The 27,282-nt window shown below is 39.4% G+C and overlaps 2 protein-coding genes across 3 annotated transcripts; both read right to left on the bottom strand.

Moving 5' to 3' along the window:
• Window positions 1-5,289: 5,289 nt before the first annotated feature.
• Window positions 5,290-12,588, bottom strand: LOC139769705 (importin-4). 2 transcript variants are annotated; one of them, XM_071700995.1, is made up of 15 exons: window positions 12,340-12,588; window positions 11,935-12,021; window positions 11,745-11,852; window positions 11,250-11,402; window positions 10,855-11,040; window positions 10,173-10,470; window positions 9,948-10,096; window positions 9,017-9,614; window positions 8,686-8,921; window positions 8,401-8,606; window positions 7,986-8,326; window positions 7,730-7,905; window positions 7,444-7,655; window positions 6,768-7,078; window positions 5,290-6,464 (listed from the first exon to the last, which is right to left on the bottom strand). In XM_071700995.1, exons 1-15 carry the CDS (start codon window positions 12,391-12,393, stop codon window positions 6,340-6,342), a joined length of 3,240 nt encoding a protein of 1,079 aa, XP_071557096.1. In that variant the 5' UTR covers window positions 12,394-12,588; the 3' UTR covers window positions 5,290-6,339. The 2 variants fall into 2 exon arrangements, with proteins under 2 accessions (XP_071557096.1, XP_071557097.1); XM_071700996.1 differs by lacking the exons at window positions 11,745-11,852; window positions 11,935-12,021; window positions 12,340-12,588 and having other exon boundaries at window positions 10,855-11,036; window positions 11,250-11,373.
• A 5,552-nt stretch (window positions 12,589-18,140) lies between these two features.
• LOC139769701 (uncharacterized) lies at window positions 18,141-23,742 on the bottom strand. Its single transcript, XM_071700985.1, has 2 exons — window positions 22,013-23,742; window positions 18,141-18,531 (listed from the first exon to the last, which is right to left on the bottom strand). Exons 1-2 carry the CDS (start codon window positions 23,274-23,276, stop codon window positions 18,269-18,271), a joined length of 1,527 nt encoding a protein of 508 aa, XP_071557086.1. The 5' UTR covers window positions 23,277-23,742; the 3' UTR covers window positions 18,141-18,268.
• Between the last annotated feature and the right edge of the window lie 3,540 nt (window positions 23,743-27,282).

The following is a 27,282-nucleotide window of genomic DNA, read 5'->3' as shown; positions in this document are numbered from 1 at the left end:
AATAACGTAATCAGAAACATCCACCGTCCGCTGGCATTCAGAAAAAATTCACGTTACTCGCTGGCGTAGAATTCACTTCGCGTCAAAGAACACTAATATATTTATGCACGCGCGCTTCAATTGTCTATTTTTAAACGAATTAAATAAATATGGGATCCGCGACTGTTCTGTCGAAAACTTTCACATTTATCGGCAAATTGTATCAGGCAAAATACGACGTCAAGAATAGCTTCCAAGTTCTTCTTGCCTTTGAACGTGGTGTTTTCAAGATCAGGGGTAATCGATCCTCGCTGCGTCCGACAACTGAATTCGTTCCCCGCCTGAAAAGAGAAGCTCTTAAGCTCATATTTGGTGTCATGAAGTGCCGCAGAAACGTAGTCATCGATCATTAGAGGAGAGGCACAATTAAATCTTCAAAATATCTGTTACAAAGAATAATTGAGAACGTCTACGTTTCTGTTGTGCATTAAAAGCTCCACACAGAACGCAGAAACTCTTATATATTAGGACTCAACACTTTTATTTTGCCACAGACAACTATAGCTTTATTGACCGTTAATAAGAACATCTGACAGAATAAAAGCTTTAAAGGCTTTTTTTTTTTCTTTGAATAGCAACATGCTCGCACGTTCTTTCTCCAGCAATCGCCAACAATTGAATTATCGAACCAGATTGCGGAAGAACACTCGATAGAGCAGCTCTCCTGCGTCTATTTTTGCATCTCTCGTCTGCGGCTCTCTTCTTCGCTCGCCTTTATGAAATCCCCGCGAGATAGCCGAAATTGATCGGAAAATTAGGTAGATATTTTTGCCAGACGATAACACTCGGTTCACGTGGGATTACGACACGTTTTTATCTCGCTGACGGTATCAAGTATATTAAAATAGAACACATGTAACGTTTACAGAATATTTGTTAAATTATTCTTCTTTGTTATTACAATAACTTTTTTAATAAATTTTTGTTTTTTAACAACATTTTATTCAGGGATATTTAAATTAAACGAGGATTTCAAACTGAGCTGCTTGCGATAAAGCGTGGCTAATTAATAACATCATTGCAATATAATAAAACTAATTAAAGTTAAAATTTGAAGCATTTTATCCAATTCGCTAGATCAAGGTATATTTCGAGGTATTATATCTTCAATCTTCAAAACCTTCATGCTTCGTCATATCCTTGCCGTTTAATTACATGTATCAAAGATTAACCGAGTTACATATCGTTACGATAATGCGACAATCAATAAACCGTGACCTGACTCAGAAAGTGAAATCTACAAAGAAGCGAAGGAAATATTTTTATTTGTGCAGTTATATGCCATCGCGAATGTTTTCATCCTCGACACTTTCTCCGGCGCACAATCACGATAGATATCATTTACCATCTCGCGTTGCAACGTAAAGCGTGACCACCTCGCTAACGATCGCATGTTACCTCACGATAGAAGACTACGATCACCTAATCGTTGAAATCGGCTGCTACAAGCAATAAATGATATTAGAGCGATGATAATAGGTATTCAAATGCAGCAGGCACTTTTCGGACTTTAATGGCTTCTGCCGGATAGAGATGACCACGGATAACGATTTTGGCGAGCCATTATTGTGGAGATCTAAGTAGTAATAATAATAGAGAGCCCGGACGGGGGAATTGGGTAATGAGATTTGGTTTCGCGTAGTGATGCGCTTTTGTATGCGATTTTGACGATCGCACGTAAGTTTCAAAGGTAACTTTCCGAGCTCTAATTGTATTCTGCCCCTTCCGGATCATCCGGCTTCGCGGCCAAATCGAGCGGTTTAAACGATCATGTCTGTTCGAGAAAGGACGCTCTTAATGGGCCCTCTTTTTAATGGGCCGTCTCGACAGAATAGAATATTTCAAATGAATATTAATTATTGATCGATTATCGCGATGATTCAACCGAGAGGAATCCCGTGTTAATGTACGAGTATATCGATCGCCGCGCGTGCCGAGTCTGCAGGCGTCGTATTTTGATTTATTTTGATCGATCGTCAAAGGTTTACCGAATTAACGACCGAGCACACTCATTAGTATCGAGAACGTGATTAATGATAAAGTGTCTGATAGGCGTGTTTTAAAACTTGAATGGCTAATTACTGCTCGCAATTACTTCAATCAGAAATACAAATAAAACAAAGTGTTTCTCGTCTAATACACGCTTCACATCGAATAAGAATATTAATTAACGCGTCAAACGAATTGGAATAAAAGGAAAGGAGTGAATAAAGTCGAAACTCCTATCACCGAAATAAAATAAATCAAAGTAGCCGAATAGATAAAACGCCGGAAATAAAAAAGCTATGAAAAATTACGACTCTCTTTAATACTTTCATTGAGGAAGAATCCAACTTCAAATTCATCCAGAGCTAATCCTAAACTAAAGTTACGGGTGACGAAGTGTTCCGCGTACGTTCCGATCGCCGAGAATGAATTCTTAACGTCGTCGACTTCCGTTCGCCGCGATCAAACTTTGCGAGCTTCGTATCTCTCGATACCCACCTGATCGACGGCTCCTCCACTTCCGGATAAAAGATCAGCCGGCAACTTTCGCGGTAAACCACAGCGCAGATATACGCAACTTTTACGCGCGCGTTTCTTTTTCCTTTTGTTTATTTTTCTTTTCACACAGACGTTATTCTTTTTCACGCGCGTTACCTCCGGAGGCGCGCACGGGACTCGTCGGCGTTTCCTCGCGAGAAATGCGAGACAAGACCACTTTCCACCGCCGATATCGCCGCGCGACGCGCGAGGTAGCGGGCAGCGGGCTCGGCAGGTGTGACGACGAGCAGCCGGAGCAGCGCGACATGGGTCGTACACCCGCGGCTTCTTTTCGATTCGAGTCATGGTAGAGGCCCTCAAGGCCTACCCCGCGCCTCGGCACGCACGCATGCATGCATATTGCGCTTTCCGTCGAGAGCCCTGGACTCCGAAGACTCCTGACTCTCAATGGCACTTTTTACGACTTCCGCCGCGCCGGGTTGCCGTCTCGATCGGGAAGGTCGACCCCGGGCGATCAAATCGCGGAAATTCGCTCATGATCTCGCTCATGACCCTGGCAAAAAGATTATCTCGAGCCATTAAAAGTCATAATTCCGATATGGAGCATTTAATCAGACTGTAATTGTTTTTGTTTTCTAAAATTCCGAAAAAAATGAAATACAATTAAATAAAATTTTCAACGATCTTAGAACGATCGTGTTTTGCTAGATTTTACGGGAAGATTATCACAAAAGTAATTCTTTTATTTATTATTTTAATGATCACGTTAATCAATTTTATAGCTCGAATTGCGTGAATGTTAGAGGAGTACGAAGATAAATAGCGGTATATAAAATAAAGATTGTTATCTTTTATTAAAAATCAAGATTGAATACTAAAAAAATATTCCTGACATCATATCTGACACACGATATGGATATTCAGAAGGAATTATTTAATCACTTTGAGAGATATTATAAATAAAAACGAGATTGCTTGCCAAAAATTCTTTTGCTCCAAGAATGGAATTGAACGGATTAGCCATTAGCTCATGTTTCTCTATAAATAGAAAATATCGATTGATTGATAGATCTTGAGACGATGCGGATTCGCGGAGAGTAAAGCGACGTTTATGATAATTGTCATCGCCGGACGCGATGTTTTTACACGTGATGTCAATTTTCACAACCGTGCGATGTTTCATGCAGAAAGAAACTACGCTGACCTCGATTATCTGGTGTTAACTGGAGGAGCCTGACGGTGTCATCGTGAGTTTCGCGTCGAGCGTTGCACGCATGCCGGTGACAATAATAATTAACGATCGGATCGGGTTTTAGGCATAATGAAGGAGGTGCGTTCAACGTTGCAAAAAGCCTGCTGTATGAAACTTTATAATATTATTTAAAATAAAATCTGTACGGATTCTTCTCGATCCCTGCAAAAATCTCGTATGCTATGTATGTACATAATATCTATATAAATATCCAGTATGTAATTTCTTGTAACGACCAACAGCCCAAATTGATTGAAACAATTCGCGTGAAAATATAGGGTTTAATCAACCGGTTAGGCATCAAACAATTGGAGACTGTATCTTCCTCTCCTTTAATTAAAAATAAAATAATATCTCAAATCTTTTAGGGGGGAGGGGGGGATTAAAAACTTTTAAAGCGCATCGATCTATGTAAATTATGCTTCGAGCAAAAAATGTCTTAAATCTTTTAAAACTGAAAACATTTAAGGCAATTAAAATTGATTCAAGACAATTCGTATAAAATGATGGATATAAAATGAGTTGATGATCGTTTTGCTTGATTAATTTCGAATATCGTGTACATAAACACACACACACACACACACACACACACGCACACGAACTTTTTTCAAAGCATCCGGTACTTTTGAAGCTGCACTCCTGATCGTGTGTTTATTCGTGAATGAGTCGATCAAGGCTTATTCGATTAAACACATTTGTCACATTTGTCTTCGGCATTCCATAGTCTTATCGGACGCGAAAAGCACAAGGAATCTCACCTGCCGTGGCCCTATCGTGTTTAAACTCGCCTACGAAAGAGCGATACCGCTATTATGACCTGAGCAATCTACGTTTGCTGGACGCAACGCACGCGAGAGAATAAGAGAGAGAAAAAGAGAGAAGAAAAAAAAGGGAAAACGATGCGTAACTCGACTCGACTGTTTTTTTAGCGGTTTAACTTTAACTAAGCCGCGATGATTCTCGGCGGATCGCAAAAAAGCGCGAACCGTGTCTCGTTCGTGACTCCGTGCGAATACGTTGCCTATACGGAGAGCCGCGGCTGAATTACGTTTGACGTGGGATTTTTTAGAAGTCGATTGTGTAGAGTTATCTCCGCCGCCTTTCGATAAAGCGACGATAACATCGCGCCCGATATCAGTTGAGTCGCCGCACAAGAATCCTGATGTCCATTAGGAATTTTATTCCCTCGTCTCCCTCGCGCGCCGAACTCGCCGCTCGTGTCTGCTCGAAACGGGCTATTTTCGCAAAACTACCGCGACATATCGATGGCGAGAAGACGAGTATTACTTCTCTCGCAGTTTCGCGATGCTGTTCAAATATCATCAATTCAAAAAACATCAGGCGGTCCGCCTGATATCTTTGAATAAAACGTCATGTAAATTCTACAAGAATTAGAACAAATTAGAAATGAAAAAAAAAAAATGAAAAATAAAAGACATTTTGTCGGATTTAACGTCGGGGTGACGTTTATATAGTTCTTTCATATTGTGCGTGTTGTAACGTACATCAGCAATAGTTACATTATGTATTTCTTTACTCGATAGTACAACAAATAAGATTTAACATATTATTTTTAACCGCGATCCATGCTTCCACGGAATGGAAACGGCGAAGGAAAGTTTCAAGATACATTTAAGACACATCGCGAGAAAGATTTATAAGCGTTTATAAAAAAAAGAGCACGTACGACACCTTTATTAATCACATAATACATTTATTTTCAGTACGCTAAGGTACGCTAGACTGTACGTTTTTGGTTGCAGTCAGAAAGAAAGAAGACGAGCTACCTTCTGTTCATCGGTAACAATAACACCGACTCCTATGCCAGAAACAGAGCTTCGCCCGCTTTCTCGTTAGCGTTTATACCGCTTCTGTATGCCAACCAGATCTTTTACTTATACGCTCACTGGACGCTAAAGAATTTATAAATCTACACAGACTCAATAATTCCGTGAAAGCGCAAGTCTAAAAGAAATCTATCGACGCGAGAGGGAATCGCGAGATTCTCTAAATCATTCCGTATATATAAATCAGATATTCTAGAATCTTCGCTCCCTAGACTTTTCTCTCCTTTCTCGCTTTACTATACAACGTTTACAGACTCTATCTATTCATATTAGGAGAGTAGAGGAAGAATTGTCTTGACGTATACGTCATAAAGATAACGAATTGCTCATTTAATTGTAAGATAATATAAATTATTCGCTTATTAAATGAGAGTCACAAACGGGCATTTTATTAAGCTATATTGTAAGTAACGAATAAAAACGGTGAATAAGCGAAAAGTAAAAAAAAACCGATGAGTATTTGTCTATAAAGCTGATGGAAATATATATTTAATCGACTGCAGAGATTCTCTCGCCTCGTGTCTTGTTTGCTCAATGTTATCTCGCAATAGGATTCGAATTGCGAAGAAGAAACGACGGCAGAAAATCTACTTTGAAAAAATATTTGAAAATATACCTGAAAAAAGAACCGTTTCCTGCGGATCAACGTGCAAATCAATAAACATTTTGAATGTTCAAAAACGATCAAGTGCCATGCGTGACTAATCGTTTACATTAGGAAAATATACGTTGAATATTTGTGACAACTTCTGGAGGCAGCTCGGAAAAAAGTGCATTCCAATCGTTCACAAAATCTCGCTGAGCAGACTTGATAAACTCCATGACGAGATTTTGCGTTTCTGTAAAAAAGAAAAAATATATTTGTAATCCAGTGAAGAGAGAACATTGACTTGCTGACTATATCTTGGTTAATATTATAGCAAGCATTATTAAATTAATTTGAAAGACACTTGATGCTAAAGAGAAAATAAGAAATGCTATTTTTTAAACAAAATTACGTGAAAATAAATTATATGCGACATTATGCTCATATTTTTTATAGAATTTATTTAAAGTTAAAAAAAACGAAAGCATGCTTTAAATTTTAAAAAGAATTTCTTAAAGTATTTTTAAAACGTTCGTCCTATTGATCAAATACTCACCGACGTCGACAGTCTTTTCTTCGTGCAATATGATAACTGCGACTTTCAATAACGTATGAATGTAAGACTGCAGGAGAGTGACTCCTGCTTGATATAATGTAAGAATACTTTTGAACACGGCTTTATGTTCCTGGAAGTCTGCTTTCAATGGTAACTGCTCAACAAAGACTGGAAATACTTGTTCAAGTGGCAAATTCGAATAATTCGTGATAATAAGTCGCGCAATTGCCCCAACCACGTTATCACGTGCAGCTGCATCTGTCTCTTTTGCAATGGCACACGATAAAGTTTGGAGAATATTAGGATAATGTCTGTGCAATACTTGTTAAGGAATATCAAAGAAAAATTTTACTTATGCAATTACTTTCATGAAAATCTGTTATGTAATAACTAATAACTATTAAAAAAAACTCAGAATCGCATCTTTTGTATGTAAAATGGAATTATATGAAAATAATATTTTTTATATAATGTTTACTATAAATATTTTAATTATAAAAAAAATAATTATAAGAAAAATTAAAGATATTTTTCAGATATTTAATTTCAAAATATCTTCTGATACTGGCTTTTTAATACTCAAGACAATTAGATATCGTTGGACAATAAATAATTGCCAAACTTGGAAAGATAATTAACATTTGATGATTCATTACAAAATTACAGAAAAGGATACGGATAAACTACTTCTTTCCCATAGAAAGCAAGTTCTCCGATTCCGAAGAAGCAATTGCTACGAACTTCGCTGCAAGGGTCTTGGTTCCCAGTTTGTAGAAAAGCCGGAAGTAATTGCGTAACAAACATACCCGTCATGTGTTTAAGCCCGGGCAAGCATTCAGCTATCGTTCCAACAGCGAAGGACCTTTGTCCCTCCGAATTGTCCATTTTCTGTAAGCAATTGACCAAGCTAAAGTTAAAATTGCGAATTTTCAGAGAAATGCAAGTACAAAAATCGCCAGTACCAGTCTTTTTATAAAGAAAGGCAACATGGTCTGAAAGTAGTGCGCGAAATCTTCTGCTGAGAGCACTCTTCCCAAACTAGAAAATACAGTCCCCGCGCATTCTATCAGCAACTCGTCTTGTTCCGCTTCAGTATCGATGCCTTCAACTTCCTCCTGATCCTGACACGCTGTTTTGCCTTCGATAAAAATTATAATTTCAAATTGCGCGTTGATTTATTGAAATATCGAACGTGAATGAAATACACAACGAAAATACCTTTCATTACATCCATCACACAATTTACTATAGCTTCTTTGTGACCTGTACCGACGATAACATCCGATTTGACTTCCCTTAAAAGTTCCTGGTACGCCTCCAAACCACAAATGGCGACCGTCGGCTCTTCATCTAATCTTATTAGCTCCGACAATTTCGGAATAAACATGGAGAGAGCTTTCAACAGTGCCTCTTTACCTTCATCGGTATTGATTTTCGAGAAATTGATACAGAACTGTAACAGAGCCTCTATACTCGCTTTCCGTATATCTTCTTGAGGATAATTGATCAACTTAAAAATCTCCTCGAAGGATTTTTCGAGGTACGGCATAAACGCCTCTCTGTAACAATATTTTTATTATAAACATGATTAATTCAGTTATTAGCTAATGCATCCAAAAAGAAAAAAACTTACTCTGTGTATTCGGCAATTTCCTTCAGCGCCATTACACTTTCTTCTTTCTCTTCCATATAAGCGTTTTCAACACTGTAACCGTCAATCTCTTCGTCATTATCATCCTCGTTATCAGTGCACTCAATGTCTTCTTCCTCTTCATTCTCGGTATCGCTAAGATCATCGTAAACCGTAAGAGCGTTAGCTTCGTCGTCCTTAAAGTGCATCTATAACGATGACATTTACATATTACATTATTGCCATTTCCGTAGTTTTCTCGATTCTCGTGATTTGTTCAATAATTACCAAAATCCCATCTGCACTCTGTATACTCATTATCATGTGCTTGACAATTTCGGGCAAGGTTACAGCCATCTCCTTCTTCATTACCGTGCTGATAGCGGCGAACAATCCGTAGAGAGATTTTCGCAAGTCTGGATCGATCGTATTTCTCAATAGTTTTATTCCGAGATCAAGTGACGTGGCTGCCAAAGGGGCGAAGTGTTTCTCGCCTATTGACCTAGCTATCACTCCGAGAGTATCTAAAATATTAGAGAGATGTAAGATATAGAAAATATAATAATTACAGCTTCATTGTAACGCAAGTAACTAATCAAGTAAAGCAATTCTCACTAACCGACTGCTTGAACTTGAAGACACATGTTTTCCTCGCTCGGCTCGGTGGTGAGATAGTTGTTAAGAATATTTATGATTGTTTCAAAGTACGGTAGCATATGCTCCTTGCTGGCACAGGCGGCGGCCCCTATTGCGCTCAAAGTGAGTTCCTTCACGTGCGGCGACGTATCCGCGTTCAGGATATCGAACAACCTTTCCATCAGTTTGGGCAAGTACGGCAGGATCCTCTCGTGCAAGTTCTCGCAGAACATCTCGAGAGCGTAGAACATACGGCCGACCGCGTGCGGTTCTTTCTTCTCTTGCTTAATGTACGTGCACACCTGGCCGAGATATTCAAACAATACGGGCAGCAACTCGGACGAATACTGCGAGATCTCCGGTTGCAGGTGCTCGGAGTATTGTCCTAAGGCGTAAAGGGCGGCGTTGCGCACGACGGGCGAGGGATAGGAGATTCCTTCGCAGATACATCGCAGGAAGAATTCCAGGTAGTTCGAGCGAATGTATTCCGCGCAACCTTCCGCTAACACTGCTATAGCCACGTACGATGTCTTCTTAACGTAATCGTCTGTATGTCGGAGTCCAGGTTCGATATGTCGCAACTGTGAAATTAATATCTCTTCACTTTGGAACAGCCTTCTTAAATCTGATAGAAAGAATAATCAAAAAGGGGGCAACCCCAACAACCAACGATTCGCGAAGACAAAAAATGCATACGTAATGCGATCAATATCAATATAATTCTGAGAAATATTTCAGTATTATACGACATAATTCTATAATACTGAGATTTTCTGATAATTTAGTTTCTTACACTATGAAGTGAGAAATTCGAAATATAAAACCCATACGTCATCATCAAATTATAAACAAATTGTAATAATATTACAATCAATATATTTCTGATATTATCAACAAATTATTCTGAAGCTTACCAAATGTGGAATTAATTTCTCCGGCGGTAAGTGCATCGCGAGCAAGTCCAAAGTTTGAGTAGCGCTCGTTAAAACAGTATTTTCGTTATCTGTATTTGAATAATCATCGTCGTCGTCCGGCTTGCTCATCATGACTGCGAATAACATGTCTGGGAATAAAATGCAAGGATCAATTAAGCCTTCTTATCAATACACACTAATTACTGAGATATTAAGATCACTCACCGACGATAGGCTCCACTAATTTGTGCTTTACAAGAGCCTTTTTCTTCAATCTCGCCAACCAGCCGATAAAACTGATCACTCTAACTTTTAAGACTTCGTCTATACGTTTATTAGCGATGATCGTAAGGCACATGTGGACAAGAGGTTTCACCTGGGGCGTTATTACAACAATCATATTCTCGCACAATTCGTCCAACAAGTCGAAACTTTGGATGGCAAAGGTGTCGTGATCGATTTCAGTTAAAGCCTGAACCGTGGCCATTATGAGCGGCATCATTGTAGCGTAAGTATGCACTGTCTGGAATTACATACATTCGTCACAACAACGTCACGGTATTTTACAATAATCAAGATTGGGGTGACGCGTGGCTACGTGTAGGAACGATCGACTCGTAATCGGCAGGTCCCGAGTTCGATCCCCGACCTTCACCCCATATACGCAATTTACAAGAGGTTTTCTAAGAGATTTACCTCGTGGCGACGTGCAAGAGATTGATTCAAGAGTTAAAAAAAGTTTTTTACTAAAAGTGCATGAGATAATAATTGTAATCCGTTTCGGGAACGGATATATACTACATAAATAAATGATAAACTCATGTAAACACACAATGACAAAGTATTGTATACATAAATACAATACAATAATAGAAAATTTAGCAAAAACACCGCGTACGATACTAACCGTTTCGTCGTGTTTAGCTACAGGAATGAGATGTCGCAATGTGTTCAAAATGTAAAAAGCGGCAGGGTTCCCTAAGCTCTGAAGACTGCTCAACGTTTGAGCGAGCAGCATCACCAGAGATCTGGCATGCGAGGTATAGGCATCCGGAGTAACGTCTGTCATAATTGATAAAGTATAAAGGCCTAGCTAGAATAAAATATTTCATATCATAAAATAATGGACAGACTCTTGAATATCTTCTTTAAATAAATCTCCAAATTAAATAGAACTTTTCTTGATTGCGCGTTAATGAACATGATATTAAACATGAATTTAATATCACTTTGCAAAAAAAAAAGTTGATATTAAGTTGAGTTTAAAAAGTAAAAAGTTGATATTTAATTTTTTTTACTTACTTCTTTATCCTCCAATCTTTCATTAGTGATTAACCGTTGCACGTAATGTATAATCTCTGGCCAGCTGTTTGTAGGTAATTCATGTTTAACAATGACACCGATTAATTGAGCTATATTATTTCTAACGAAGTTTTCCGATTCATGTTCTAGGGCCTGAAAAAGATGTGTAACAGTTAACATGAAATAAAATTGGAATAATCATAAAAACTAATTAAATAATAAAATCTCGAGTTTTTTTGTCTTTGAGATATCTTGGCCTTTTATCTAAAAAAGTATTCTAAAGAATATTTTGCTTTAAAATGTCTCCTTTGAGATTTGTATTGCTTTTTTTTCCATTTTTTAAAGAAGCGATACAACTTTACAATCGATCAATTTCAAAGAATGTGTATACAGTAAAAACTATGTAATGAGAACACTGAGTGAACTCAACAATGATACAAAAATCTACGACTTAAACCATCGATGCGATGTATTATACTAATACAAATTTCTCACCTGTAATAGAATTTTCTTAAATTCGGTTCGTATAGGTATGGACAATTTTGTCCAGTACTTTCCTTTAGTGTAACGTCTCCTAAGAATGAGAGTCGCATACTGCCGTACCTAAAACAATGCATTTTCATATGTTTGGTTTCAAGGTATGAACAGCGTGCGAATCAACTTAATTCTGCGAGAAATCACAAACCTCCGGGCTCGCCGATGTCACGATTAGTTGGCACAAAACTGGCACACTCTCTGGAGTCTGGAGTACCCTCTTAAGCTCCTTGGTTGCCTGAAATTAAACACATTGGATATGCAGAACCATTTCGAGAGAGTTACAGGATTGTTGTCTAATACTGCAATGGATAACAGTAATATAGATAATCAAAACAGAAGACAGGCGAACTGAAGATTACTTCGCGAACGAGACACTGTCAAACTGAGACAACTGTGCGAATTCGTGAGATCTCACGAATGTCGAGCGGTCGTCCGGCGAAAGAGGGTAAAACTAATCGATGGAACGGAACGAAAACACGTGTTCGCAACGAACCTTTCAACAGGCTGTCCGATTTAACAAAGGCGAAAGTATGAATAATGAGAATACACGAACCTCCTGTATCGTAGCACTGTCGGACACGAGCAGATTTAATAGTAAGCTCTCCATTTCTCCTTCTCCCTGGTTTTTTCCCTCGCTTCAGCCGAAAGGTAAAAATTCGCACGAGAGCACAGACGGAAGATCGAGCCGACTGCTGCCCACCGCCGCCATTCAGATCTACGAGCTACGAGGGAGTCGAGGGACCTGTTCGGAGCAATCGGAGCCCGAGCCCGAGCATGATCGTGATTCAGAGACCTGTTAGCGACGTCTATGCGGATATTGCGGATGCGCCTCGCCCGTCGCCGTCAGATGGCTCGGCTTGTCGACACGATATTGGCTTTTTCTTTGTTTCCTTCTTTTTTCTCTCTCTCTCTCTCTCTCTCTCTCTCTCTCTTTAAATCACAACGATCCCGCTGATGCGGTAAAGTTTTCTTCCACGCGGAAGCTCGGCTGAAGCAAAATATCGAAAAATACGCATAGAGCGTTCGTGCGACTGTAGCTATATCGGGCCGTTAAATTTTTTTGTTTTTTATATTTGATTTTACACGTTTGAAAATAATATTTTCTAAAATACGTTTTATCTCTGTCAGATAATACCTGGTGATTATTTAATTTGTGTAGAATACTAAATTTGTATACCCCGTATATGCCTAATACGCTGTTATGATTACCAACGATTGGTCATGTCAACACCCTTTAATGAATCTCCATATGACATGGTAAGTAAATGATTCCCTTAATGTTTTTAAAATTATATTTTGCCTGCTAAGACATTTTTCCATTGTTCCATATACTTTATTATAAATTCTATATACTTACAATATATTATGCGATAGTACGAGTCTTATAAATCAATATCGCGGCCTTTGCAATTTATTAAAATTTTCAATGTACAATTTTTGTGCAAAAAAGACACGATTATCTTATAGCTATAAGTCTTCGAATTTTGTCGTTGCAGCTAACAATTTACTAAAAAAAATTTCAAAGCGTCTTATTCATATCTACATAACTATAAAGATAATCAATTTTGTGCAATTAAAAAATCTATATGTATTTTATGAATTTCGTGATTAATTACGTAGTAAATTTAAATACTATTATTGTTATACTAATTGCTAAAGTAATTACTCTTTTATCTTCGATAATATACTCTTCAATCGTAATCGCACTGATAATTGGTTATATACATAAACGTGAATTATTTTAGTCGATTATCATGTTACATAATTAATTAATCGGATATAGCGAAATGAAAATATCGTTATATCGACATGTACGTGTGTTATTTTTAAATCAGACGTTTATCAGTTTTATCAGTCGTTGCTTATCATTACAACGCAATCTTTTGTGTCTGGGGACATTTTCTTTTCTATCTAAACATCGACAATAATCTTTTTTTATCTAAGCGTCCGCATAGTGTACATCACTAGTCTGCTCGCTCTGGATCTAGTCTTCCCGCATTGTCGACCAGTTTATTATTTTAGAGCGAACCCCCTCCTACGGGATGCCTGTCCTCCGCTGTATCCCTCGTCCACTTTTCGTCTCCTTCCCTCTTTCTCTCTTTCCTGCTTTCGTTCACGTAGGCCCCTCGAGATAATGCAGTCATCCAGATTTTCTTTTCTTTTTTTTTTATCAATACCGTTTTAAAAATTCACCCGTACTGTGAGACGATTGCACGCAATGCACGCATGCACGCATCAACGAACGCATGCGTATGATATGCATATGATGATGATAAAATGCGCGCGTGCAATCGCTGGTCGCGGTTTAGCTTGCATCTTTCTTACTTGAAATTCAATATGTTTATGCTATACGAAAATTTCAAACGCGCAAGCGAACTGGCAAACAATAATCTGTCAGCAGATTATTGACAGATTTGAGTAGAAATTGCTGCAAACCGCGTCCGCATTAAGTTCGTTTTCTGCTAAAGACAAACTGCAGAACCCGGCGTAAGCATGAAATATGACGACAGATCGCTGGCGAATGCAACTTCCACAGCTTTTTGTTGATCAAATCGAGCTAGATATATCCTTTTGTTATATTCCGTCGAGAAACTTCGCTATATTTCTGCCAATATTTTACCGATAGAATTTCTGGTGATATTCTATCAAATCCAATTTCTTTCCGCCGATTATATTTATAAGAAACACGTAATTTGTTTTCGGCGAATTAGCTCTGTACAGGATAAAATTTATGAAAGGCGTATTAAACTTAACCGTTTCACTCGAGATTAAACGAATTTTTATGCAGGACTGTCTTCAACGCGCGTGTGCGATACTTGAGGTATCTTTATGCGTTCTCCACGACATGAAGCTTGACATGAGTGTCGGCACTTGAGCTGTAAGAGCAAATCTCGAGACTTACCTTCCTTGACCTCCTTGCACTTCTCATCATTTTTATTACCGCTCGTTTATTTGATACATAGCTTAATTAATTAAGTTTTCTTAACGGATAAGAGTTTGCCAGTTACGTTGATGCGATTATATTATCTTTCGAATAGAATACAAAAATATGATTTAGAACCTATTAGGTACTTAACAATTTACATGTTATTAAAAGCGATACAAATTGCTATCGGAGTCATCGAGATAATTTACATATAATTGTAAGGTCTGTGTGTATTATCATTGCGTTTCGTCTAAAATCTTTCATTTAATTGAAATATCAAATTAAATAAAAAATTTGTATTTTTTATTTATTAATTTATAGCAATTCAGTCTTCAAATTATTAAGGAAGAATTGTTTCTTGAAGATATCTTTCTCATTGTCTACATTAATAGCATTTAATTAATTAACCAAAACACAAAAGACACAACTGTCACAATTTTTAAGATAACTGGGTAGAACGATATAACCACGTCGTTATATTATGTATTTTGATTTAAGTTTTCGAAAATGTATCGACAAATTTTCAATTTTTGACTGAGAGAATTAAAGTATTTCTTACTTCGCGTGAGACTTATCTTCCTCCTCCATGGAACTAACATCGTCTCGGCAACACGAACACCAAAACAGCACGGAGGCTGTCAGCGATGTCGTTGAGTGACTCTTCTTGCACCTCGTGTATGCATTCGTCGTCGGCTTAATGTGCATTCCGCTCGTGACGTTCGCTAAAGAAGGATTCCTCTGCATGCTATCTTACTCGCTTCCAATAGCTGGAGAACTTTCGATAAAATTCGGTCACGAGGTCACTTTTTAAAAGTTGAGGTTACTGGGTAGATCTCGATAAAGTTCCATTAAACTGCGTAGTCCTCAGTTCATGTAGTTTCGATTGTGTTCCGCGAATTTAATATATGTAATACATATAATATTAAATTATATAATGCTTTTTGTAACAATTGAAATATAGCTTAATTAATTAATCAATTAATTAATTTTATAATTAGTACGAGAAACATTAAATATAAAGAAAAAAGGAAATCTTTAGCACCCAAAAGCCTTCTCGCTACGCTACAATTTTTTTCTTACTTCTCTTCTCATTTCTCTTCGTGCAAATGTTAAAGTACTTGAATCGTTGAGAATGTTCATTATAATAGCAATAAAATTGTATTAGCAAGTAATGTTATATTGTGCAATGCTAAAACTATTGTATATATTTACATGATTACAAATAAGGAAGAGATATGTTCACAATATAATTTTTATTATAGATTATACTTATATATACAATTAGTTACTGGAAGCGAAAGGATTGAGCGTTCGTAATACATTAACGTTGATTATATGTGCATACATTTACATTGCGTCCAAGTGATTTCTTCGCCGTCGTACGCAAGGGAGTAATCATTTCAAGCCTTGCGTTCACGCGAAATCTGGAGCAATCGGGATCCGAGAAAAACCGAGTAGAACGGGGACGTCCTAATTTCATCGGAGGGAACTTACCTCATAGATAATCTTTCTTCCGTGCCGTTTCCTCCAACCGCATCGATAACGTTCTAAGATCAGCGCTAATGTCAGCACTATTTCGGGAAATGACAAGGATCGAACGCCGGTCGCGTTTCCGCGACAGAGGAGCAGAGGAGCGATTCCCCGTGGGTCTTACGTTGCCGATTTTTCCAAAAGACGACGAGGTCGGTGTCTTTGAACACGTGACGGACCTCTCTCCTCTCCGCTGTTGCTCAAATAAGGCGCGACCGTCGACCTAAAAAGGCTGAAAAAGAAGAAGCCTTCCGCCGCAGTCACTTTTATGGCGGGCAAACATGCCCTTCCAACAAACGTGGCGCGCAGAGTTTCTTAACGGCAGCATGTTGCTGTCTGTCGCTCACGAATGCATCCTGTCCGTCTACGAATACCTCAACATTTGAAATCTGACGTTTTCGAGATACAAATCCTTTCGCGCGGGAATCGCGCAATCTTTATTTCGTGAATAAATATCTCTTTTTTCGTAGCGTATTTAATTTCTTGCAGAACACTGATCGCAGTGTTTTATTTTTTTTTTGTATTTTTCCTATATAGAATCAAGAATTTGTTAAATGTTATAAGAAAGTAAAAAAGAAAACTCGCTCGAAGTTTGGAAAGCCGAGTCATCGAGTTCATCCGTCACCCGATGACGATACGTCTCCGAACCGTCTGATGACTGGTATTGGGGAATTTGCCAGTCGAGGCAATGTAAATATCTGGGAGGAATCTTCCGCGATATCAACAAACTGCTATCGTCACCGCAAAACCATTGTGACGTAAATGACTTGTGTAGGGCTGCCGTTCAGTTGGATCATTCGCATTTATAGCATGCATGACACCCCCTTGACGTCACAATTCCCTTGTCTCGAGCAAATCTATTTTGATGTTCTTAATCATCATAGTTAAAAATCACAGTAAATTTATCACAGTTGTAATTTTTAAAAAATATTTTTACTATGTTCCAAGCGTCATTGAAAAATTACATGTTTCAATAATCTCTTGAAATTTTATCATTACAACTTTTTAATTACTTTGCGACATTTATTCTTATTTGCGACAAAACGTAGAAGTGTTTTTATAAAATGTGACTGTGTTTTTTTACAATTATTAATTTATTACCCTACATCTCAAAACGGTATTTTAATTTTTTGAATGTAAAATTTAACAAAATTGTTTATTAAAATCCATTGTTTCATGAGCAGTTACCTCATTAAGTACATATCTATTTGAATAATATTGGGATGGAAAATCGGGCACGAAATCAACGAAGAGATCAACAAAAAATTTTCTTAGCAAACGTTATTTAATTCTACAGACTTACTTTCAGCATCCTAGACTTAAATTAATTACATCAATAAATCATAAATACAGATAGGATACGGTCGAGATGCATTCACGTTTTTTTAAAGCGGACGTATCTCTCGATGCGCGTCGCGTTATACGTGCTTGAGCTACGATCGATCGGTATCTTTTCTTTTCCATAACTATATTTTACATTTTTCTTTTTACATACTTCGCTTATTCAAGCAAATCGAGAATCAAGTTGTCCCTTTTTCGCGTATATTACTCATCGATTTATAAATCGAATACATTATAACTCGACTACGAAGATCTTGAAAAATCTGCAATTCTAGAACTGTGCACGCGTACTTAAATCAGTGTCTTTCAATTCTAAGTAAGGTAAATCAATGTTAACGAACTTAATAAAGTATCAATTTTTGTAGCTAGTCTTGGCTATTGAAATTATCGTCTAATCGCCTATCGATTCGAAAATATGTGCGATAACTTTTAGAGAAGAAAAATGATAAAAGCAAACTAAAGGATTCAAGATTTATAGCTAAAAATTGCCACTTTCTGCGTATGTTTCCGAAGAGACGACAACGGAATGCACCGTAATGAGAGAATTTAACTTAGGATTTGCCAATTCTTGCTCACAAAAATGCGAAGCGCTTCAACATTCGAGATACGAAAGTTTCGATACGAAAAAACAAGTTTACAGGTTTATTGACTTTTCTCTTTTTTTTTCAGAAAAAAAAAAACGTCTTCACATACTGTACTTGATCTGATCGTAGTACATCGTCGTAGGCGGAGGTGTCGACGCGTGATGAATATTCGTGGAAACTGTGCCAGGTATGTTGGATATGCTCAGACCGCCGATGTTGCTCAGATTTAATGAACCCAGCGAGCTCAGAGAGCTCAAGGTCACCGAGCCTCCAGGGTGCGCGTAATAGGATGGCTTCCGGTCAACGATGCCGCCGCCAGAACTGTTCGAACTGGAACTGGAATTGGCGCACTGCATTTTTATCCCTGAAACAGATCGGCAGATTATCAATTATTTCGAAGCTCTCTACGTATCTTTCTCACATAAGAATACTTCACAAAGAAAAACCTTCTTATCAACCTAGGATTAATTTTTTCTTATCGAAAATACAATTAAATTGCTGCCTTAAAAAGTTGATACCTCAATCTAAAATCATCCACTTAAAATCGGCTATTGATATTTTGTAATCTTATTTAGTAGCTTATAACTCAAGGGTCAACGATACGTACTCGTGCAAATATCTCTTCATTTTAACATAAAGTGTGAACTCCAAAAATATTTTATCCCGATCTTCAAACAGTCTACGTATCCGGATAAGATTTCATCCAGTTTTGCTACTTAAGACTGCATGCGGTATAAGAGTAACGGTGGAAAGAAACGAAAGATCTCACGATAGAAATTGGTACTTGGGCAGGCATCCATAAATCTAAAGCTCCGCCAGTTCTCAAGTAGTTTCCTCTCGAGCGACCACTTCACTCGTGTCTCGATTTTGTTCTGTTTTTTTCCTTTCTCTTTCGCATCCTCATATTAATTTTTGCTTTTCACAAGTGGATCACGGATTCGCTTGATCCCCCTTCAAAAATTCTCTCTCTGTCCTTTTCTCTTTTCTTGCTCCCTGAAATATTCCAATTTTTAATCCTTTGAGAATTATTTTCTTGGGAATCAGTATCTTAATTTTCTCGTGGTTTCTCGAAATTTCAAAATTGTGTCATGTCATTCCTCGTTCCTCGAAGATCGGTTCTCTCAATTCGACGTCGCGACGCCTGTCGTCCACGTGGGTGGTCCGATGGCGCTGCTGCCAGTCAAAAATCCCTCTCCGTGGATCCAAATGCTCTCGACTGTGCTCGCGCCATTTCTTCTTCTTCTTTTTCGTTTTCTTTTTCTTTTTCTCTTTCTCTTCTTCGGCAGCGCCCGCGCGAGGATGCTGGCTTTCAAGGAGCACAGAAGTCGCTTCTAACCGAATACCGGCACAACAGGCCATAGTTCGAAGCAAAGAGATCGCGCTCCAGAAATATACGGAGAGCGCGGCGTGTAAGAAGAGTAAAAAGGCGTGCCTACGTGGCGTCTGTGTGGATCGATCTCGTTTACACTTCACTATGACTGACGGAAGACGAACAAGAAGAACAAGAAGAAGAAGAAGAAGTCTGCGGTGCACGGTGGAGGAAGCGTGGGTGGCGGCGTTTATCTCCTGTCGATCCGCGTTGTATCGAGATACAGAGGGAAGAGACTTACCCTCCTTAATCGAGATTAGGCCGTTCGCAAACTGGGATATTTGTAGAACCGTAGAAATACGCCGGTGAACATTTTTCGCCGGTATACTTCGCTTTCGCTCAAATTTGGTACCTTGTACGCGTGGTGTCAAATTACATATAAATAAAATACGTATGGAATTTTTTTCAGATATATGTTAAGTGTTAGTTTTTAATTTGCAGAAGAGGACAAAATATATAATAAATAATCTGACCATTTTTTAACCCTATTATGCTTAAAAAGCATGTAGCTTTCTTCAAGAAATACTGCAACTTTATTCGAGATTTGTAAAAATATCAGATCAGATAATTGTCGAAAAGATTGAATTTAAGATTGACCCGAAGACTTACGAGGGTTTAAATGAACAATTTGCGGATCTCGACATGCTGTTGGTAAGTTAACACCGTAAATATTACGATGCTCCGTTCTCCGTAGGGTTAAGGCCGAATTAAGTCACCTCGTTTATACCTCCGATAAATATTTAGGCGATAAAAGATTCGAGCGCGCACTTGCTAGCACGCGGCTACGCTGAAGAGGCAAAAAGCTGCATTTTACGGGTGTTTTGTGATTATTTTTACGATGCGTCTATCTAGTTATCATACCGCCTTCGCCAAAGAAATTATTTCTTGCTAAAATATTACAACGACACAGAACATTCAAATCTAAGAAAATTTACGTACAGTTACATAAGCTGCAAATAAGATATCGCGAGTCCGGTATGATATTAAGTACGATATATATATTTGCCTCGCATATAGGGAAAACTGTCAAGTGTTTCGTTACCGTTGCCATAAAACGCGGTGTTAACGAGCGTTTTATTATCGCGTTGTCGGACGCAGACGCTGGCTAAATTAATCTCGCGAGAAAAGGAAACGACGCGCCTCGACGTCTCGGTCTTACGGCGGGTTACACGTGTTAAGTTACAAGGTACAAGTTACGAGCCCGAAGCGCCGTATAGGCGTGACAGGAACATCGCCACGGTTAATCGTTTCTGTCAGCGGCGACGACGTGCACTGTATCCACCCATCCTGTGTATTCCATGATATTAATCTTTTTAACATGCTATTATGACCGCCCCCCCCCCCAATTAGAATTATCTAAATATCCTATAATTCTTACTAACACAAATTATCTAAATACACTTTGTCATATGTTTTTTTTATTTTGAAATGAATTGTGTGAAATTAAACGCAGTACTCAGGATTCATTATATTTAAAGTCGTGCATGTTTGCAGATATAATTATATTATTAAGGCATTACATATTTATTTAGCATCATATATGTAATTAAAAAGAATTAAATTAAATCGAGGTAATATTAGATACGTTCGTACAATTAAAATTATATACTGTCAAAGTGGTCGGACATGAGAATAATTCCAAGCTGAGTGGATCGAGTGAGAATTATGTTTTTCTAATTAAACTTTACCTCTTCTACGCATCTGACGAACTTTGACCTGGTATACCCATGAAATTCTAGCTATAGAGGAAGGATGGAAGGCTCGAAAGAATAGTCGTACCGTGGTTTCACTTTGCAGGACACGGCGCCTGAAAGATCGTAAACTGTCTCCAATTTTCCAGATGGCCCCTGAATGACGCGCCCGTCGCGGACCCGTCAACGTTGTCCTCGCGATGCAAAGAAAGTTCAAAGGTCACAGGCACGATTTCGCTTCGTTGCATTTGTACGCGTCATGTTCTGCGGTCTCGTATTTTATTCAACTCGCACTTTTGAAAAAATTTTCAACAACGTAGATCGCTTCTGACCACGTCCTCGCATTATCTTCAATCATCGCTTGCATGTAAATATCTTACGCCTCTCTCATGTTTAGATCGTTCCATGTTTCATTATTTGCAAGTTTTTTTCTATTTTCATTACACATTTTGTATATTACAATTTTCGTATTATTATGTTATTAAAAATTACATAATTTAGGACTTAATATTAGTCCGTTTGTATATCATTAAAGCTTCAGAGATGACTTATCTCGTATATACATGTAATATTTTATAATGTTCTCTAAAAAGTTATTTAAATGTAAGTTATTTAAAAATTAATAAAAATTAAACTCACATAAATAGTGTAAGAACAAAAAAGCCGTTCTAGAAATTATAACTTATTTGCAATGCTTTGGCAATTAATAACGCGATTAAAAATACGCATGTACGCAGCAGAATGGAAGATACCGCGAAGATGCACCGCGATTCGCGAAGACTCACCGTGGTCCGCGGCAGGAGTCTGACATCCGCTGTGCGGCGAACTGACGTTGGTCAGAGGGCTGCTGTTACCACCCGGTTGCTCCTGCATAGATTGCATGGCAATGTTGACGTGGCCGGCAGCATTGTTGACCCCCGCGAGGCCGTAACCGACATAATAATCCTGTCCGGGCGCCTGAGTGGTGGGCGTCGAGTTGGCGCACTTGTAACCCATCATGGCCTCGTCTTTGTAATCAGCGTGATGCTGAGAATGATGTTCCTTTACCGTTGGGAATCCGTCGGCCGGCGGCCTGTAAGTCGTCAGCTGATCCTGGCCGCGGGCGCCGAAAGCACCGGGCTCGCTTTTAAACGTCACCAGCTCGCCGTTTCTGTAGACCGACGGGGTCGACTCGCTGCCGGTCTTGTACGTGACTTCAGTGGTCTTGTAGGTCACCTCGGCTATCGGCGGCGCGGACTTGTACGTCGTGGGTGGACCCTCCGGGTACGCCCAATCGGCGGACACCGCCGCGCTCGGCGCGTACATCGCGTACTCCGGATAGTTTTGATACTGGTTCTGATAGCCGTTCGCGTACTCGATACCGCCGGGTCCAGCTCCGGGCAGATTCTCGTACGGGCCGGGCGTTTGCACGCCGACTCCGGGACCGGCGCCCGGAGAGTAATATTGCGTATACTGCGGCTTCAACACCTGACACTTGCGCCGAAAGCCGCGTGGTCGCCGCCGAAAACTGCCCTCCTCGAACATGTATTCGGTGGACGGGTCGATGGTCCAGTAGTGACCTTTGCCGGGCCGGCCCAGGCCCTTGGGCAGCTTGATGAAGCACTCGTTCAGGCTGAGATTGTGGCGCACCGAGTTCTTCCAGCCTTGATAGGTACCGCGGAAGAACGGGAAGCGCTGCTGAAGAAACGAGTAGATCTCCGAGAGGGTCAGCCTCTTGCCCGGACTCGACTGGATCGCCATCACGATCAGCGCGATGTACGAGTACGGCGGCTTCTCCTGGCGTCGCGCGCCTGGCTTCCTCGCCTGCATCTCGCTGCTCGTCGGATTGCACATGAGCGGTTCCAAGCTCGTTTCCTGGGGCAAACTACCCGCGCCCATTGGCAGCACCGCCGATCGCGCGGCCACCGTCGACGAGTTCGGATGCACGACGACCGTCTGCTCTTGCTGGTGGTGCAGGCTGCTGGCGTCAGACTCGTTCTTCATGCTCAGCCGCACGCTGTCGGCGCCGACGTCGCGGGGCACCGACGGCACGATCACGCTCTGGTCCATCGAGCTCTGGTTTCCCGATCGTCAAAGTCCGCCCGTGACGAGCATTCTACACGCGAGTATATCTTTCGGATTTCCACGGCGCGATACAGGTACCACAATCTTCGAATACACTACGCGCGGCGGTAACACGAAAGATCGCACAAAGAACCGGCCTTCTTATCGCTACGCGATGTGTTTTACGCGAAAATCAACTTCGAGCCGATCCGATCGAGGATCCCATCGTTCCGCGGAGCAACGACCCCCGGTCGCCGCCGAAGGGGGACCTTCGCCGCCTTCCAGTAAGCGCGACGCCGAGGTCGCGGATATTTACACGGTCGGATGTAAATTGTTTGCGCGATTCCGCCGCGGAGGGGTCAATTATTTAGACTCGCTTCGTCGGGGCGCGTAACAGGCTTACGTCGGGGCTCGAGTCGCTATGATGCGCCGCTAAGTGTTTTCGGATGACTGCCGCTCGCCTCGCACGGCACGGGAGCGGAATCTGGACCGCGTCGATGACGTTGATCGCGGCGTGACAGGGTCAGAAACGGGCGTCCCCCCACGTGGGCGGTCCGGACCAAGTCGGGCACCCGAGACTCGGATTGGCCGTGGGCTGATGTTCACGAAAAGCCGAATGTCGCGCCCAATGGCGTCCCGAACCGCCCTTGGCTCCAACGTCTTCTCTCCTTCGGTCGTCACGGAATTATGGGGAAGTGAATTGCGTAATGGCGTTATTCGGATTCGTCAGTCGATGGTGCGTGACATCGTATGGCTTATTACGTTCCGTTACAATTATTACAAGGATATTACAATTATCCTCGGTGCTGCAAGAAGAGAATGGGATAGGATCTGATAATCGCTTGAAACGAGGTGAAAGTGCACACCTTAAGAATTGAAGAAATATTTGTAAGAACCCGCATAAACAAATACATCATTTTAGAACACTAAAAGAATCCAAAGGACGTCTAAAGCCCATATTCAACCCGTTCTTATTTTAAGACCGTCTTAAGTAATGTCTTAAAATGTTAATGTGGCTCTGTGATTATGAACATCTTAAGATTGTACTTAAGACGGTCTTAAATATAAGAACGAATTGTGAATACCGGTCTAAGAATCATCAGGGATACCTCAAAATTTCGAAAACATTCGGAAATGCTCACTTAGTTTTTCACTAGTGGAATCTAAAGTTGAAGATGCAAATCAGACTGACATTCGTGAGAGAATGTAATTTTCACGAACAGTAAACAAGTTCAAAAAACGTCTAAAAGTGGTCTTAAAAATATCACGAAACTTTAAATGTGTTTTTTTAAATTGCGTTAATTTATGTGGTTCTATGGCTCCATCATGATAATTGCATTCAAAGATAAATAATAATCAAGATATGCCGTCGCTTTAGTGGATGATGACGGATCAAAAATACAATCTGAACATATTTTGATAAAATTATAATTTATAATGTTTATTCAATGTTATCCTTTTGCGAAAATATCCAAGTCGCTCCAAGATCATCAATCCTAAATCTTCATAATTCTCGAATTAAAAATCTGAAAGTATGTTAAAGTTCTATTTAAATTTTAAATTTTTAATTTTTAAGATTTTGTTTACCTATTTATACTTCGCCGAAATATCCAATCGCTATAACTTAAGATCTATTTAAAAACTTGTTGATATATTTCCATAGAGGAAAAATTAGCTCCAGATTGATTAAAGTATTCACGTATACATTGATTTCAAAATATTGCGAATGTATTTGACTATTTAACGCCAGTTTATTGACGTAAATGAAAATTCCCACGACGAAGTAAACTGTAAACGAAGCGTTCGCCAATACCCTTTGCACAAGCGGATCGTACTTAGTTTGCTTGAAAATTGCAAGTGAGTATTGCTTCGTCGGATATCGCTATCTGTATACTTACGATGAGTAATGTATCCGTCTTCGGAACCGCGCGATGCACAGCCGCGAATGCATACGACGCGAAGATGAAGGAAGCTATTGGTCCGTTTCTTAGCCAACGGGATACGGCGGCTTTTGCTCCGCCCGTTCGTAGAACCGCCTTAAGCTGTTTCACGACAGAGTCGTCGCCCGCGTCGTCGTCGTAAAACGCCAATTTTTTCTTCGTGTGAAAATCTCCTATGCCGATTTTCTTCAAATTCGGAGCCAACATATTGCTGCTATAAAGCTTTAAACTCGACAAATAATTAAAGTTATTTATTTATTTATTGCTAGCATATCGTCTATGTGTTTCAATTAAAGCTTCTTTCTTCAAATTTTATTTTCGACATTTTATCTAGAAGAAGATAATTAACTGAATGTCCGTCTGGATTTCTTTTAAACGGTCTCTTTTCCGTGAGGATTTCGAGAATTTAAAAATATATTATTTCGAAATATATATAAACTAATAAATTAAAATACAGATAACATTTTCAAATATATGTGCATTATTCAGACATCCAGTGAACATTCTTTTTCTTTTAAAGTAGTGGATAAAGAATTATCACATATATTTTGCCTTTGTGGTTTAAATACGATCACCGAGAGAAAAAAAACCGCATTTTTTTCAATCAAAAGATTAGGCTAATCCGATATAATAAAGGGCAAAGGACGTCTTCTTAATCGAGGGAAAACCCGTCAAGATTTCAAATAATCCGACAAAGTTTAGAAGAATCTGATTAGAAAACATCCTGTCCGAAAGATCGGTTCTTTACTTGTTAAACGCAACTCTGTAAATCCAAGTGTGTAGATTTCTACATGCATTTGACTGAAGCTCGTTTTACATGTTTTGTTGCGTGTTAAATTAACACGTTTAATCGTATTAATACGTTCAACCGTGTTAAATAACGTCATTTAAAACGGTAAGAAATGTGTGAGAAGAGCTTCAGTTAAAATAACACACTTGGATTTGCAGTGCGGATAATCCGATTTACATTATATCCAATCAATATAGATTCCAAGATCCTGATCGGAAATTTCAGATATTAACTTATCTATGAAAATTTTAATGACCTCTTCTTCTAACTGTGAAGGCTAATAATTTTCTGGCGGAGTTATCGTTGCGTGTGTACGTCTTCTAACGATGCTCATCAGGCAATCGTCACTCGATACCAAAGAGGACAGTCAGTGATCGAAGTGTCAATGTCGATCGATCGGGACGAGATGTTTATTCGCCTTCACGCGTGACCGAGTATCGAATGACGAACAACGACAGAAAGAGAGTTCATGCCTTATCACGGCGCTCTGTTCCACGTGCTTCACTTTATTGCGATCCTTGAGAGACTAGTCCGGAAGGGATGGCACTTTCGAGAGGTCGTAAAAAGGAAATTTTACTCGCGTAAAATACGAGAGTTCGCCGTGCCCCCCCCCCCCCATCGAGAGAGAGAGAGAGAGAGAGAGAGAGAGAGTGTGTGTGTGTGTGTGTGTGTGTGTGTGTGTGTATCCATTAAAAGAAAAAGCAGAGATATTATGAAATTACGAAACATATCAGATAAATCAATTTCTATAAAATTTATTTATTTATTTGCAATGATAATTAATAACTTATAATAATCGTCTACCATGTAAAAAATCTATTTAGAATCTTCTATAGAATTTATTTGCAATAACTGATAGTCACCTACCAGATAAGAAATCAATCTTTAACTTAGAAACTTTTACTCAAGTTTGTAACAAAGATCAGTAACCTCTCATACTCGATTGCAGCAATAATAAATATTTAATTTCTAAATATCAGATGGTGCAGGTTTTTTTTTTAAATCACGTCCGAGAAAGAAGACAAAGAGCAAGTAGATCTATTCTGTCAATAATTTGTTATCAGCCAAATTGGACATTAGAGAAATGATGGCCGAAGATGTTAAACCACACGGTGGATGCTGTAGACCACGAATTCTTAGGAGGAGTTTGTTTGCCTTAGAGCAAACGAGCCGACGAAAGAGGAGCAGCGCGGCCATCTTGTCTCTGTCTTCGTACTTCCTCTCTGCAAAGAGCGTCAGTTCTTCTCTCGCGATCTGCGTCATTCATCCGTTTTCTTGGCTC

Source organism: Temnothorax nylanderi, unplaced genomic scaffold (assembly GCF_030848795.1).
Source record: "Temnothorax nylanderi isolate EJ_2023f unplaced genomic scaffold, tnyl_v1.0 TNYL_tig0024_pilon, whole genome shotgun sequence".
Classification (NCBI taxonomy): Eukaryota; Metazoa; Arthropoda; class Insecta; order Hymenoptera; family Formicidae; genus Temnothorax; species Temnothorax nylanderi.
This window is presented reverse-complemented; position numbering and strand designations above follow the sequence as displayed.